Source organism: Phascolarctos cinereus, unplaced genomic scaffold, assembly GCF_003287225.1.
Source record: "Phascolarctos cinereus isolate Bilbo 61053 unplaced genomic scaffold, phaCin_HiC Scaffold_2;HRSCAF=192, whole genome shotgun sequence".
Classification (NCBI taxonomy): Eukaryota; Metazoa; Chordata; class Mammalia; order Diprotodontia; family Phascolarctidae; genus Phascolarctos; species Phascolarctos cinereus.
In genome coordinates, this window is record NW_027555625.1 from 190,181,982 (window position 1) to 190,199,493 (window position 17,512).

The 17,512-nt window shown below is 36.3% G+C and overlaps 1 protein-coding gene across 3 annotated transcripts in view; it reads right to left on the minus strand.

The window, feature by feature from the left end:
• MYT1L (myelin transcription factor 1 like) overlaps positions 1-17,512 on the minus strand; it is a 685,202-nt gene that overhangs the window by 210,082 nt on the left and 457,608 nt on the right. For all 3 annotated transcript variants that reach the window (XM_020965838.2, XM_078149744.1, XM_078149745.1), the window contains exon 8: positions 14,079-14,434. In XM_020965838.2, the coding sequence (XP_020821497.2) occupies positions 14,079-14,434 (356 nt within the window). The remainder of the gene's footprint in view (positions 1-14,078; positions 14,435-17,512) is intronic.

Consider the following 17,512-nt stretch of genomic DNA (forward strand, 5'->3'; position numbering starts at 1 on the left):
TAGAGAGATAATGGATACAAGGTGAAGAAACATTACCATTGTTACAAGTTTTTTTTTTCTCTCTTAGTGAATGGTCTGTATGTGGGGGTGGGGTGGGGGGTGGGGGGCATATCATGCAGGCTAGCAAGAGTGATGCCCAAAATAAGAGGACTATGAAACAGTTTTACAAATGGCCAGAAGAAAGGTTCTAAAGGAAACACAGACATGTAGAATAGTTTTGAAAGTAACATTTAGAATTCATTTCATTCTTAATAAAAAAGCAAGCAGCATGAAATAGAGACTTAGGATTTCATATAGAATCTTTTTTGAGTGAATTGCTATATGTATGGAAATGCTTTCTCTCTCTCTCTCTCTCTCTCTCTCTCTCTCTCTCTCTCTCTCTCTCGTCTGTACATCCAGAATAAAAATAAAATAAACAAAAGAAATGGATTATGATTAAAAAATTCTTGGGGCCAGGAAAAAAATCTATATGGATAATTGGCAGGGCTAGGGGCATGTTCAAAGGTATGAAGACTGCATAAACTCAAGGAGAGCCAAGTAAGAACAAAGCTGGGTACAGCTATCCTATATTCACTGTGCTCTATGTGCTTGCAATTGAATCATAACTAGAATACAGTTTGATAAAAGATTAATAACAACTAAACAGCAATTTCTGTTGCCCTAAAGAGTACTGGCTTAGTGTTAATAGTTTTACTATTATGACAATTTACTGAGAGGGTTGTCTATAAATCATATAGAAGGGAATGCATTCTATAGAACAAAGACCTAGGATTAGAAAGCTCCAGGCCCATCTTGGGCCTTTTTTGTAGCTCTGGAGGTAGGGAGGAGGTATGCTTCTCTTGTATAACTGCAGCTTCTTATTTTAAGTCTGTTCATAGAAGTTTAAATGGATTATCCAAAGTCACAGGCACAATCAGGAATGGAACTCTGTGTCTTCTGACTCCAAGTCACATGTATAGGTTACAACACACACCTAGAACTCATATGCAAAAATTGCAAATCAAAATTCCATATACAGAACACATGTAATCAGGACCTGCTTCACTTTTGCTTCTGTATCCCAAGAACCTGGGGAAACTAGGTGGTGAAGTGGATAGAGTACCAGACCTGGAGTCAGGAAGATTTATCTTCATGAGTTCAAATCTGGCCTCAGACACTTAGCTATGTGACCCTAGGCAAGCAGCTTAACATGGTTTGCCTTAGTTCCTCATCTGGAAAAGGTAATAGTAAACCACTCTAGTATCTTTGCCAAGAAAACCCCAAATGGGGTCATGAAGAGTCAGACATGATTGGAAAATGACTAAACAAAGAAATCCCAAGAACCTAGTGTAGTGTCTGGCACACAGTAATGCTTGATAAATGCTTCTTCGTTGATTGGATTGACCTTCAGAGAGCAACGAATAAACAAACTGTCTGTACCTAGGTTAATCTATTGTAAACTAATTGTTATATGTAAAAATGTTAGTATTTAAAATAAAACATGTGTAATGGAGAGGTGCAAAAAATCTTGTCTAACAGTGAAAAATCAAATTGCAACACACTGGATAAGGTATTTCATTCTATTTTCAAAATTACTATATATTTATTAACTCTGAGGTAAATTGGTGCTAGTAAGATGCAAATTGGTTGAAATATTGCCATTTACAGAAGATCTACATTATGACTTTCAATAAATATGAAAGTCCTGGATTATGCTTCTTATTTAGTAAGTCCAAGATATGTAGTGTCAGAATTATCCCAAATTCAGAATTAATGAAATTCTGCCAATTCATGTAGTTAGTTCTACATGCCTTTCTACTTTATTACATAGTTCAAGGTAGTTTATCTGAGACTGAAGATTATAAAAAAGATCATAATTGATATACTCATTTTTCCATATTGAAATTATTACATTTGAGCTATGAAATTAATTATAATAATAACAATAGTAATGGTCAGGTTCAAACTACTTTTGTTTTAGATGTATGAGAGTCACAATTATATTCCTAATATTTGTGAACTTTGTGAAGAGGAGTGTGAGTAGCTTACTGAAGGAGGTCCCTACTCACATACAATGTAAATACCAGGAACAATGGAGGCAATGTTGACAGAGTCATGGCTTTGGGCTGGTTTAGAGAATACTCTAGAACACTGGTTCACCCTAGGACCTATCTCCACATCTCTGATAACTTCCCCCACCTCCCTAATGTCATGGTTGTCTTCCAGAACTAAGGACAAACAACAACAATCATTTGAATGTAAATTTCTTGAGGGCAGGCTCTGTCTGTCTTTCTGCTTATATTTGTATTCCCAGTGCTTTGCACATTGTTCCACATACAGTAAACACTTGGTTATTAACTTGACCTGACTTTCCTGTAAATGTTTTTAATTGCTTGTCTTGGAGCAGAAAATAACAATAAGATTATCAGAAAGATGAACATAGTTTCCCTTAAGGATAAACTAAACTTTCTTTTCAGAAATAGGTAAGAGCTATGGAACTGCTGACCTCAAAATGAAACTTAATGTCATTTTATACTTAACTTTCAATTACTACATTTCTTCACATAATGTTAGGTTTGAAATTTCTTGAATAGATATTCTATTTTTTTTAAAAGAAGACTGTCTTGGGGATGTACTGTTACCATTGTGAAAACCCAGCCTGAGAAGTACAGAAGAGATAAATATTATGTGCACATACATCTCAATACCACATATTGATTTTATCACATCATTCTACTGAATAACTTAGGAAAGGTGCCTATTGGGTCAATGTCCAAGCTCCTTCATCTGACATTTAGTTTATCTGCCATTAACAGAAATCACTAAGCTTGTCCATTCAAATACCACTATGAACCTTTTGTTCATGTTATTCCATTTGATTGCCACAAGCTCTTCCTTTTTCTCAGTCTGGCAGCATTTATTAAACACCTACTTTGTGCACTGTGCTAGGTGATAGGGAGACAAAAACGAAATGAAAAGTAGACACTATCTTCAAAGACCTTACATTGAATTAGGAGATCCAATATGTAGACAGATTATTATTATTTGAGGTAGAGAGTATGTAAAACCATTCAGATTAAGAAAGGCTTTTTGCAAGAGGTAGCATATGGGCTGAGCCCCAAAGGAAGCCAGAGATCCCAAGTGAGCAGGCAGTTCCTTCTAAGCATGATTGGGAAGGAGGGTGTTACTGTGCAAATGTAGAATGTAAAATGCTGAGTTTAGGGAATAGAAGGCAGGACAGTTTGACTGGAATGTGGAGTATGTGAAAGAGAATGATGTGAAATAATTCTGGTGAATTGGGCTGGAGTCAGACTGTGAAGGGCTTTAAATGGCAAGTCAAGGAATTTGTAGTATATCCTAGAGGCAACAGGGAGGCACTAAAGGCTCTTGAGCAGGCAAGTGACACAGACAGACTTATTCTGGAAATGGTATGGAAGCACTGAACAGAGAGCCAAGACTGGAGGCCAGGAGCCCACACTGCTTCAAAGACCACTTCTTCACAAAACCTTCCTGAAAAATTCCAAGACCACAATCATCTTTCCCTTCTCTGAAGTCCTATTCTGGTTTCATGCTTATATCACATAATCTAAGATTTGAGCATATATTATCTGAATTTTCCTGTAGTTATTTTCTTAATGTAGATCTTATCTCCCTAATGAAACTATGAGCTCCAGGGAAAAGAAAATATTTTCCACCTTTGTACCTTACCCATAGTGGACATAGAGGTGTATACAGTGATGGATATAGTGGACACTTTAAAATATTGGTTAATAGATTCTAGACTTTTACTGAATTTTCCTTCCCAGGGTACAAATCTTCATACCAAGGCCACCACATTTCAGATGTAGACTTTTAATTACCATCATCATCACATAGACTGTCAGGATGTGGGCAAGATCAGGAGTTTATAATTCCTCAGGCCTATATGAGTTGGAATGTAGCCTCAGGGCTGGTGTTTGATCTAGTGGGAATTTAGGATTGGGCTTAAGATAGTGATTATAAACCTGACAATGAACTACCTTTGGGGAACTGGGCTATGGTTGTGGAGAAAGAGTACATATTGAGGGAAATTTCAGCCATGGTGTTTATGGGAATGACTTTGGCATGAAAGTGATTCAGTAGTTGGGAGAAAGTGACTGAATGAATGTTTTATAGGGACAATGTGGGCTAAAAGGCTACATGGAATCATGACCCACGTCATGGGCCAGCCCCTCCTCTTCCCCCTCACATATACATGTATGCACACATGCACACACACATACCACTGCACAATGTAAGCTTCAGCAAAGGGTTTCAAGATCAGATTTTTATATTGTACAGTATATCTGAATTGTGGATTTCTAAGGTTCTATTTCTTTTAGACAGAGATTGCTCATAGGAGCATAGGATAACTCAGGACATGGGGTGGGGAATGACAGTAGAATATCACAAACATGTCGATAGGACATGTCCATGGCAGAGGGGCACCTTGAGCATTTGTTGAAAGTATCAGGGCCTTAGTGTGACAGGATTGCTCTGCCTATTACAGATATTGGCAAATTGACCATTGAGCTAAGATGAAAAACATTGCTTCTCTACAATCTGAAAATTTCAAGTTTCATCAACACTGTTTTCCCTTTCCTCCTGTGACCTCCCATCCACCAAAACATTTTTTTAACCTATTTGTAGGGACTTTGAGGAGTTATTAGGCTCTTTACTTCCCTTTCAAAAAGGAGCATATTTAAACCATTCCAGACAAAAGAAAATCTCTATTTCTATTTAAGAACAAAAAACCCCTTTACTAAGAGAAGACTCATCACTTCTAACTTTAAGACTTATGCCTTTAGACAACATCTTGGACAAGCCCTTTGTCTCATGTATTAAATATTTTTAAGGCAAGATGGTTCATATCTTATATGTTTTCCACCCATAATGGCACCTAGTCTAGTGTTGAAGAGATATCAGAGGTTTAATAAATCTTAGCTGAATAAAACTATCACCATATTTTAAGACTTCTTCATATATCAGTGACTGTGGCATCAGGATAAACTGCTACCTTAACCACAACCTGACTCACTAGGAGCTCAGTCAAGTAGGAGTCAGTTCAAGCTTGAGTATCCTTCTAAGGAGATTTTGGAAGTAACAGAAACACCTTGCTATAACACATATCATTTAACACTGGACCCTGGATGTGACATTATAGGTAATGATATTACATGGTAACATTGCTATTAAATAATAATTATAATGTTCATGGAACTTTATAGCTTTCAAAGTGCTTTGATAGACAGGATTTCATTTGACTCTCAACAACCTTGCAAGGCAGGTATCATATTATTTTATAGATGAGGAAATGGAGGCTCATAACTTGCCTACTTGTAGTTAGTGGCAGTATCAAGTGAGGAATCTTAGTCTTATGGTTCCTGGTCTCACATATAGAACTACAGTGTAAACCTAGAATTTGCATTCTAAAATAGGTAATAAACAAATGATGAGAACACAATCAGTGATTAGTTCTGTAATATAGACCTTAGAAATACATGGACTAAACAAATACACAATGCCCATTTTCATTCTATGTCTTTTTAAAACAGGATGATTATAATTTATGATTTCACTGATATTACATTGTAAATGTCCATAAGATTGTAAGCTTTTCTTTTCTTTTCTTTTCTTTTCTTTTTTTTTGATGAGGCAATTGGAGTTAAGTGACTAGCCCAGAGTCACACAGCTAGTGAGTGTTATGTGTCTGAGGCCGCATTGGAACTCAGGTCCTCCTGACTATAGGGCCAGTGCTCTATCCACTGTGCAACCCAGCTGCCCCAGATTGTAAGCTTCTTGAGGGCATGGGGTGTCTTTTGCCTCTTTTCGAATCCCCAGTGCTCAGCACAGTGTCTGGCACATAGCAGACACAATAAGTGTTTACTGATTGATTTGATATAAGGAACTCCCAATGAGGGGACTCCGTCTACCAATACAAATCTACATTTTCTTATTTTTTGCAACTTTTAGTCTTAGAGAACATCATTGGGAACTGTGAGGTTAAGTAACTTAACCTTAAGTAGGCTAACTCTAGAGTCAGGACTATAGTCCTAGAATCGGAACTAGAACCCAGGCCTTTTTTACTCCAATATGACTAGCTAGCCACTATTCAATATTTGCTTCTTTGAAGAACACATAGTTTAAAATTTTCAACACAGCTTTGAATTTTGTGTTGAAAGATATATAAAGCCACGAAATGTAGGGATGATTTCTGAAAATAAGCTTATAGGAAAAATTCTGTCCTGTCACAAATGAAGAATTAGCTAGTTTTTTTTTCTCAGTCATTCATTCTCAAGTAGAAATGACACATCAACACACTTAACTTACTGGTCAAAATGGGTGTATCATAGGGTAAGTGAGAGGTTAACGCTTCAGATGATAGAAGAATTAGTTCTATCTTTTTATCCAATTGTATTCACAGTTTTCCTTGTATTGAATTGTTATACATTTAACACACTGAGATTTTTTTCCCTATTAGCATAAGAATTTGCTCATCATTGTTTGATAACTATGACCCTTACTAGCAATGCTTTCCTTCCTCCCTGCCTCTTGGAACCCTTTCCTTAGGTCTCAGCTCAAGTGCCACCTTTTTAAAGAGGCTTTTCTTGATTCCTCTAGTTATCCTAGGGAATATCTAAGGGATATCCTCCTATTCTAGTGGAGTGGTGCTCTACCCCCTAAATTCCCTTTATTCATTTTGTATGGTTTGTAATATTAGGAGTTTGGAAACTAACTGGTACCCTGGGATTTGTAGTTTAGAGGGACAATCATTCCATTTCAACCTTGAGATAGATTTGGGACTGTCATGATCTTTGAAGCTGAAAGGTGGACTTGAGTCATAGCTTGGATTTCTCAATGGGGCACATAGAATCTGTGAGACATGGACTGAGAAGGAGTGAGAAGAGCTGAGCCCATCAACAGCGGGTATTCAGAACGCCCAGCCCCATATAAGAGTTAACAAGTTAATCTGCAAAGAACTGGTGGCACAACAGCAACAAGCAAAAGCAGAAACCTGAGGAGGATACTGAGAGGAGAACATGAAATTAAGGCTCAGCTGCAGCAGGGAAGGGAAGTAAGAAGAGCAATCATGCCCCTATGGGCATCTCGAAATAGATGCCTTGAACTGAAGCTAACACTTCTTCAAGGACTAAATAAAGTTTTTTAAAAGGAAAAAAAATGGCCTGTTCTTTTGCCAACTTCCCCTCACCATGCCTGTCTAGGACTAAGACAATAATATTTATTTATTATATAATTTTTTTTTAAACCTAAATGTTTTCTGTATCTTGATTAGGCCTCAAGTATAAATATGCCCTAAAATGTAAGGTCCTTCAAAGTAGAGATTGTCATGTTTTTGTATTTTTGAACACTGCATCCCTAATACAAAGCTAGAATATTGTAGGCACTTAATAAATGCTTATTGACTGAGTGAAATCTGCTGCTTAAGATGACTCCCTCAGGTTTATCACTTCTTATACACCTCAATGTGATATTAGGAGACTTCTGGCTAATGGGCTTAGATAGCAATGTAACAAAGTATAACAGGATTTGGAACTTTAGAGATCATCTAATCCAATCCTTTAATTTTACATGTGAAAAATTAAGGCTCAGAGACTGTGTACATGTCATACAGATAGTAAATAGCAGGTGCATGATATGAAACATTTATCACACATATCAGCAAAGACTCTTTAAAAATAATCATGAACTTATTTATTATGAATTTTAGGATGCTCTGGTTATCAGAAATGTCATTTCATTTGATTAGAAAAAACTTTTTAAAAATAGTATATAATAGGGCATTTAGAGTTAGGAAACTTAGAGATCACCTAATTGAACTCCATCATTTTCTGAGAAATGAGGGAACCAAGGCTCTGATAATTTATGTGACTTATCCAAGAAAAACAGGTAGCAGAGTCAGGATTTAAATCCAGATCTGACTGAGGCCAGAATTTCTCACTACTGCATTCCTCTTTGAAAAAGTAGATTGGAATTCCATTAACTTTTAAAATTATTTATTTGCTGTGTACTTTAGTGCAAAGTAATAAGTCCAATACTTTCTAATGAAGTTTGGTTACTGAAAAAAAGTATAAGAAATTCTGCTTAAACCTCCTTAACATGGAATGGGGATGGTGGTGGTGAGAGGCTCCAGTTTTAATCTATTTGTGACAGAAGTGAGAAAAAAAATTCAGTAATATTTTTGTCTCAAAAGTCTAACCCCAATGTTGTTGAAAAACTTAAAGAATGCTTTTTTGCTTTTATTGTGTACTGAAAGCACTGGAATACTAACAAGTCATGCTAGATATTTGAAAAAGCTTCATATAAATGTTCTAGTTTCCCCTCCAATCACCCAATTCTTCCTCAGATGTGAATATGTAAGGTTTCCATCAACTTACACTGTCAAAAGACCTAGAAGAAAGGAAAGATACTTGCATTGTACCCAATTACATGGTGAACTGTCCTCCAAAGTAATTTTTGGTAATATACTTCAAAGGTTCAGTCAAGAAAAAACAATCCATAGTAAAGAAATACTTTTTAAAAAATGGCATTTTCCTAAGGATGGCTCATGAAGTAGCCAGGTGTTAACAATGGCAGTGTGAGGACAGTTTTCTTAAGTCTAGCTGGTAGCTTTCTGTTTCACTCCCCTCCTAGCACTTCTATTATATCTAATAGAACTGCAGAAAGAAGGATTTTTCCTTTGAAGTTGTACCATGTAAGAATTTAATAATTTATCATTAAGGGACCAGAGATTAATGATCATTTTAAAGCCTGGTCTTTTTTAATGGGCTGAAGTATGAAAATGAATCATAACTCACTAGATTCTATGTAACAATTTATTCTGTTTTTCAGATCATGGCAGAATTAAGTGAGAGACACAGTGTCATTTAGATAGCAGGAAGAAACATGTTACATAAAAATTGGAGTTAATGACTAGAAAAAAAAATCTTTGACCGCCTTTTTAATCTTAGCATGAGAGAATTTTCATAAATGTGGGCCCAACTAGGGGCAGATTGATTAAACCACCACCACCACCACCACCACCACCTTTTCCTCATATACTAAGACAAACAAAAAATGACAATAAATGAAGATCAGCGCAGTTTAAGATGAATTCACAGTATATGGAAAGTATTTGCTATTACCTCCCTGTTTCCTTCTTAAGACCCATTATGGTGTATATGAATTCTTGGCTTCTTTGAGTCTTTTGACTCTCAAGTTATTTCTGGATCAAGGGGATGGGTGGTATCATTGTGAATGGAATTAAGTGCTGTCCTATACCCTCCAAAAGATGAGATATATTGCATGGTTTCTAAGTTTACAGTTTTAAAAATATGAAAAATATTTAATTCACTGCCATGATTTCCTACTCAAACCTACCCCAACCTTTGTCCCCTTTAGTTTGTATGTGTAGTAGTCAGTTTTCTTTCCTTCTCTATAGATAGCCTGTCCTGGTTCTCCAAGTACACTTTCGTTCTTTATCTTAAAACTGATGCTTGCGTCATCTGTTTAGAGGACATTGATGTGATCAGCTTTAGAAGGAACCTGATGAAAGGCTCAGAAAGATAAAGGTCACTGTTAATGCAAAATGAGAAAAATGAGAGTCACTGGGATTTCAAGGTTTCCTGACATAATGGTCCAGCTCTCTCTTGCATTCTTTATATGTGAGAAGGGAATGCTTTCAGAAAATACGGTTCAGAAATACAGATTGCTGTTGGATCTGTTCAAGTATGTGACTAAAATATCACTCTCTATTTATGAGCAATGGCCTGCTATTTCAACAGCAAAACATGTAAAGTTTGGTTTTCATGTTATACATGTTGCCATGAGTAGCAGGAAGTTAGTGAGAGGATTACTACTTATAGCAGTAGTGTGAAATGTAAAATATTTGGCATATTTGGGAACAGAAATAAATGACTGACAGAGATGTCTTTTGAAAGCCCTGCTTCAGTAAACTAGGATGAATGTCTAAGAGTCTGGTCATGAGAAATGACCAAAATAGCATAAATAGCATTCACCCTTTGAACAAAGCTCAGGCTGACTCCTCCTCATCCCACGGGATTAAGAAATACCTAAAGTACAAGCCATCTTGAGTGTTTTCCTGTGATATTGGCTAAATGGTGCCCTGAAACACTTGTTCTTGAAGCTTCTCCATTGGAGATTTTTTCCTATAACAGGAAAACTTTGCAAAACAACCTTTGGGGATTAGTTTTCTGAAGTGATTTTTTTCTTAGAAGGAGAAACATTTATAGTTTGTTTCAACAAATCAAACAAGTTTTTGTTGCTTTCTTTCTTTTTTTTAGTGAGGAAATTGGGGTTAAGTGACTTGCCCTGAGTCACACAGCTAGGAAGTATTATGTGTCTGAGGCCAGATTTGAACTCAGGTCATCCTGACTCCAGGGCCAGTGCTCTATCCACTGCACCACCTAGCTGCCCCAGCCTTCTTCCAGAGGATGTGCAACAACTAGAGCACAGAAGAGCATTCCTAAAATTGGCCTTTAGTTTTTGTCTTAAACTGATTGGGTCCCTTGAGGACTGAGAATCATTTGACAGGTTATCTTAAAAGTGCAACCTGACCTCCCTTCTCTACCTGGTTTGCTAAGAAGTTGGAAAAAAATTTGTCTATAATGGTGCCGAATGGTAGAACCTTTTTAATATTGTTGAACCATCCAACGAGAGTTAGAGACAATTCATTCAAAGCAATTCAGGCATGTGAAAATTCAGATTTAGAGGTGGGAGGGACCTTAAGGGTCATCTATTCTAATCCTCTCATTTTAAAGATGAGAAAACTAAGGCTGCTTAACTTGTCCAAAGTCACATTAAGTAGTAAGTTTTAGAGTTGGAATCCAAACCCAGCCTTTTCATTTCAAATCTTTTCACTGCACCATACCGCTAGGTGGCACAGTAGATAGAGTGCTAGACTTGGAGTCAGCAAGATCTGAAATAAAATCCTGCCCTAGATAATTACTGACTGTGTGACACTGGAAAAGTCATTCAATTTCTCTCAGACACAGCTTTCTCATCTGTAAAATGGGGTAATAATAACACCTATTCCACAGGATTGTTTTAAGGATCAAATGAGATAACACATGTTAAATAATTTGCAAACCTTAAAATGCCATACAAACACTATGTGGCTATTATCCTCATTAATATTATTATTATGTGGAAGAGGGATGTTGAAGGGGATTGAAAAAAATTTACATTTGGCAGAATAATTTATTTGCTTTTGTAATATCTCTTCCAAATCACTGGGTCTGAATAAATATTTGCAGCTTACCTAAAAAGATTTTCTTTAAGCAAAATTTTAATGTGCCTCCTCTCCCACTCCCAGCACTAGAAATATAATAAAGAATAGGATAGCATTCTTGTTTGTTCCTTTATGGTAATCTATTATGTTCACCTAATTGGATTTTCCTCGCCCACATATATTTACTTTTATTTCCTTTATGCATCAAGAACAGGCTAAAGCCTATAAATTTCCTGGTTCAATAGTTCATGCTCAAGGGCCTGTAATTTCATCAGTGTGGATGGATACTCCCTCCACCAGGGCACATCACAACCCTACTATGCTTTGGTAGATAGCCTCTGTGAATTGTTCTGTCTATAAAATTCAATACCCTGAAGCTAATCTGGGGATGAGTAGTTTCAAGCTACTCATCCCCAGATTATTTTTCATGCGAGGTTGGTCCTTGCATGAAACACACATAGTCCATCACTAGCTAGCAGAACTTGCCAGAGCTTGTGCTCTGACGAATTTCCAACACAACAAACATATCCGAAATAGTTAAACCAGAACCAAAGAACTCTATGTGAACCTTTAGCAGTCAAATTCTAAAAGTAAGGATGGAAATCTCCTGGGCATTTCAGAAGATGTTCTCATAATGTTCAAGTTAGGGTGGATCAGAGATCATAGCAGAAGTAGACATGTGTCTTAGATGTCTGATCTTGTATCCTAATTTAAAAAACATTTTTATGTGATTAATTCTAATCTCTGACTCCCACATAACCTTCCCAAATTTTAAAACAAAAATTTCTACTGCTTTCCAGACATAGAGACTAGAAGTTGAGAGAACAATGCCTTACATTATTTTTATCATAAGCCAGGGCCAACTTACAGAATTGAATCAGCTATGACAACCAGCTACAAGAGAACAGACCTAACGCCATGTCTAAAAATAATAAACAAAATAACTACACTCTCCAACTTCCCAAATATTTTATTATATGGGACCTCATCATGGAATTTTTCAGCATGAAAATGATGCTTACATTTTTGGTGACATGGGGCCCTCCTGACCAAAAACCACCCAAACAAAATAATTTTATAATTTTAAGGAAAATATCATCACCTCAGTTAAAAATCTTGCCTTGCTGTGAAGCCTTTTCCAAACATAATTAATACATGACAACAAAAATCCCCCCCCATGCGTATTGCTTAGAACCATATCTTGTTTTCATGTATAATCATATATTGTGCTCCCTCTCTACTAGATTCTATAAAATCAGTTCCAGAAAAATCTATGAATTAGCTGGCTAGGAGAATTTATCTCAGTTCCACAGTTTTTAAAAAATAATTTATTTTACATAGTGTATATATGTTATTTTCCATTATGACCCCAAACCACTGTAACCATTTCAAACAGTTTTCCTATGTGATCAAGCCAGGCTCCACAGGGGTAAAACTATCATTATTTCTGAAAAGGGAATGGTTAGAATGTTTAATGCTCGCCTTATGGGATTAGAAACCACCACCACACACCTACCTGAACTAAGAAAAGCTTTCCCCACAGGCTCTGGAAAACAGCAGTCCTTTGTGTTAGGGAACTGGCTCTCCTAGCATTCAAACTCCTGAATAGCTTTCAGGCCAGGGATGGGGGTGAGGTGTTTTTTTTTTTTTTTTTTAAAAACACTTTCTCATTGAGTTTTGGCACTTCTGCTAGACAAATTCCAAGAGAATGAGAAAGGACTATAACTGAAAAATCTCAATCCTTCCTTCCTTCCTTCCTTCCTTCCTTCCTTCCTTCCTTTCCTTCCTTCCTTCCTTCCTTCCTTCCTGCCTTCCTGCCTTCCTGCCTTCCTTCCTTCCTTCCTTCCTTCCTTCCTTCCTAAGATTATAGGCTTTATATTGTACGAGACCTTGGAGAACATCAAGTCCAACCTGCTCATTTTATAGATGAGGAAACTGAAACCTTCTGCACAATAATTCCTAACCCCTTCTTAGTTTTTGTTGAGAAAGAATGAAAAATCAAACCACTCACATCTTGTTCCTAAAACATTCCAACTCCAATGTCCAAAATGTCATTATTTGTTTACACTATACAGAAAGGTGGACCTACCAAATCAGAGTCATATTCTGAAAATACAGAGGCAAAATATTTCTGGATTAATCAGTTCCTTTGTCATTTCATGAATATCCATTTCCATCCTAGGCTTATGATAAGATCACTATGGTGAAGCTTCTGCAACCAATATCCCAAACCCAACTTTTACCAAACACACTTCTAGTTATGTGGAGATGCAAAATACCATTAAACAAATTAGATGAGTTAAAATCATTTTTATACATAATAATCTCTCTTGCAAATTTGTCAGGTCATTCAAGACAAAGTAAATTGCCTTGTGAATCTTCTAGCTTAACCAAATTCTAGTACGTTATAGGACTGAAAATCTAAAGTGCATCATCTATATGTATATTAATAGATATATATATGTACACACACACATAAACATACAGGTACATACATATACACCACACACACATACATATGTGCAATACATTATATTTGTAAACACATGTTGAAATACACATATCTGCAAACTATAGTAGCCTCTGACATTCCACTTAGACAGTTATTTGCCTGAAAGAAATCTAAAGTCTAAAAGGATATCTAGATCACAGTCTTTAAAACAAAAAGCAAGGGGATTTCACAAAGGGTGAATCCTATGGTAAGGAAGAAAGAGAATTTTCTGCATGACTTCCATTACTTGAAACTTGTCTCATGAAGATCAACCCAGAGAATTCATAATGAAAACTTAACCCAAAATACCATCTAGCTCTTTATTAATATGTTAATGATTACCATGCTCTTCTTCTTCCTCCTCTTCTTCCTCCTCCTCCTCCTCTTCCTCTTCTTCATCCTCCACATCTTCTCCTTCTTCTTCATCATCTTCTTCCTCTTCTTCAATCTCCTCCTCTTCCTCTCGATCTATCTCTTCATCATCTTCATCCTCTTCCCCTTGCTCCTCATTGTCATCAGAGTATTCCTCCTCCTCCTCTTCCTCTTTCTCATCCATTTCCTCAGTTCCATCTGTTTCATAACATTCATCTACTGAGGAGTTGTCGGTTTTAACCACAAATGGCTTTCTTTTGGGAGCAGGTTCTTGGGGTTGCTTATCTTGTGTTTTTCTTTTTTTAGCCAAAGGACAGCCATAAACACTGTTTAGGAAAGTAAAAGAGGTGTGTTATTAAACCACCCTTGATGGTCATAGTGATAGAAATCTTATATCATTTAATCAAGTTTCTTAATTGCTGACTTTGGCATATATCTTCTGTAGTGTTTAACAGACTGGCTTCAGTGCTATCAGTGAGCTAACAGCACAGGAACCTATAATCTGGCAATTGCTACTGCGATTTTAATGCTTTGAAATATAGATTTTATTCATCTATCACTATTAAAAATTTGGTCTTGCACTTTACCTTGATATGCTGTGTTATAAGTCTAAAAAATCTTAATGCCTCAGATTTCCAATCAGTAAAATGGGCACAATAGTATCAACTCATTAGGATCTTATGAAGATTAATGATGCACACATTTTAATGGAAAGTCAATTAAATGAGAATGTTGTTACTGATTTAGTATGTTTAAAGCATTTCTATGGAAAAATTAATTCAAGAAAAATTTCTACTCTATTTTTTCTATATTTTATTATAATTATCCTATCCTGTCCTATATATATCATTTTATCCTATATTATATATTATATTATGAAAGGATTTAGTATTATAAGGATTTAGATGAACCATAGATACTATTACATCCTCTAAAACTCAATTCAGTTCAATTTAACAAATATTTATTAAATATATACTAAGTGCAAAGTGATTGGCAACTCAGAATGGTAGATAGAGGTCCTTAGGGTCAAGAAGACTTGAATTCAGGCCCTACCTCTGATGCATACTGCGCATATCAGAAAAAAAGACATTTAACCCCTTAGTTCTTAATCTGTGTTGGAGGAGGAATTTTCCATACTAGAAGATTTCCACAGCAAAGAAATCATAGTTCTGGACTATTTTCCCCAGCCCCTAAATACAATCTGGAAAAAAATGTACTAGCTAGGTACTAGGCACTATAAACTCAATGAACAAATGTTTATGGTTCTGATTATAACTACATACCCATATGTAACACTGTTAACTTTAACATGTATTAATCGTATTCCATGCCTGGTCACTTTATTGCTGTCATTAGTAATACTATATCAATCTTGTAAATAATCTAGGTTAACAGAGCACCCTAGGCTTGGGATGACCAAACTTTTTTGGAAGAAGTTTCTTTTCATTTTCTGCAAAGCTTTGACATTAGGGAGGCACTAGTATTTTTGCTGATGGTGAAAATATTGATCTGATCAGTAGCTGTGTTTCCTGCCTTTCTGGGCATCCAGGAAAACACAGAGAAGTGAATGTGGAAACTAAGATGCTGCTGTAACATGAACTAGCTTAGGAATTTACTATGATCATAATGATTAATCTAGTCCAGTCCTCTGAAGTGATGGATAAGGAAACTAAGTCCCAGATAAGTTAAGTAGCTAATGCAAGATCACACAGACAATATGTTAATAGACCTAGGCATTTGACCCAGAATTTCTGACTTCAAATCAACACTCTTTCTTTGGTCCCACACTAGTTCCCTAATTTACTCGCTAAGAATTACAGCAGCAATTGTACTCATTATAGCCCTTAGTAATTCTAAAAGCAACAATCAAAAATCTATTTAGACATGATTTATAATACAAAACACGGAGAAATCCTATGAAATCTGCAGATAGGGTTTTTTGTATTTTCTAACCCAGGTGTGTCATCTAATGAATGAACGAATGAATGAATAAATGAATGAATGAATGGATGAATGAATGATAATAATCCCTGCCCCCACCTCCTCTACTGGAAATGTATTAGTAATATGAACAAAAAACAGGTTAAATATCTATTTTATGAAAATCAATGATGATAATGCTACTTTACATTTATGTAAAAAATTTGGACTTTACAATATATTTTTGCATACATTACCATTTGATGCTCACAAAATCCCATGCATTGCATAGCATTACTATCCCTAGGTAGGGAAAAATGAACCCCAGAGAGGGTAAGTGACTTGACCACAGTGCTAGTCTAGTAGGTAGCAGAGGCCTGATTTGAACTTCGAGCTCTTGACCAGTCCAGTATTCTTTTCACTAGATTGTCCTGTGAGTGTGTATAGAACAGATCCCTGATAGCAGAAAATCCCTCAAATGGAAAGCTCTCTGATCCAAACATTTAGTTTTTGTTTCAAATAGAGACATTCCAGGACACTACATTCTAAAGTGAACTTATTTTGACATTGATTTTGTGTGTTCAAATATTAACTTATAATAACAGTGTCTATGCTACCTTATACCCTTGCTGTCCCATTCTCCCTTTTGCTTGCATATCTCCCTAATACACACACACACACACCACACACACACACACACACACACACACACACACAAACACACATGCTCATCAAAGTAGTGTTTATGAGTAGTATCAATTTTTCTCTTCACTAGGAGATTCAAACTGAGCTTATGGACTAGTATATACTTATAATATTGGAAGTAAACAATCTAATAATCTAAACCCATTTGGGGATATAATCTAGGTACTTTATCCAAATGGCAATGAGGAAATACCTTTTAGTCATTAAATTACCATTTCTAGGATAGATAACCCTAGAAATGAAGATTACTAGTTTCTATTTCTTACTCTAGCCCTGACTTTTTAAAGTTTTTCTCCACTTTCCTCCTGGTCCCCTGTGTAACTGACCAGTCACTTATGCATTCTTCCACTGTGTCTAATTTTGAAGGTCAAGTTGCCTTGTCCATAGGATCATAGATTTATTGAGGAAAGGATTGTAAAGGCCATCTAGGCCAAATCCCTAATTTTATAGATGTGGAAACCAAGACTTAGAGTGATTAAGCCACCTGCACAGGCTCACAAAATTAGTGTCAGAGGTAGGATTTAAACCCAAGTCTTCCTGGTTCCAAGTCTAACACTAGCCATCAAACTGTGGCTACTCTGTCTTCCTAAATTTCAAGGAAAATTGTGTGAAATCTGCCTCTTTTTATGGATTCTACCATAGAAGGATGAAGTAGGTCCCACCTATAGTCCTCAGGGCCAAACAAGAACATTGTTGCTCAAAGGGTAAGTGCCTAAGGCAATCTTCCTCTAGTATTTTCCCATAGCTTCTACTCTGACCTGGGCCTTAGTTTCCTT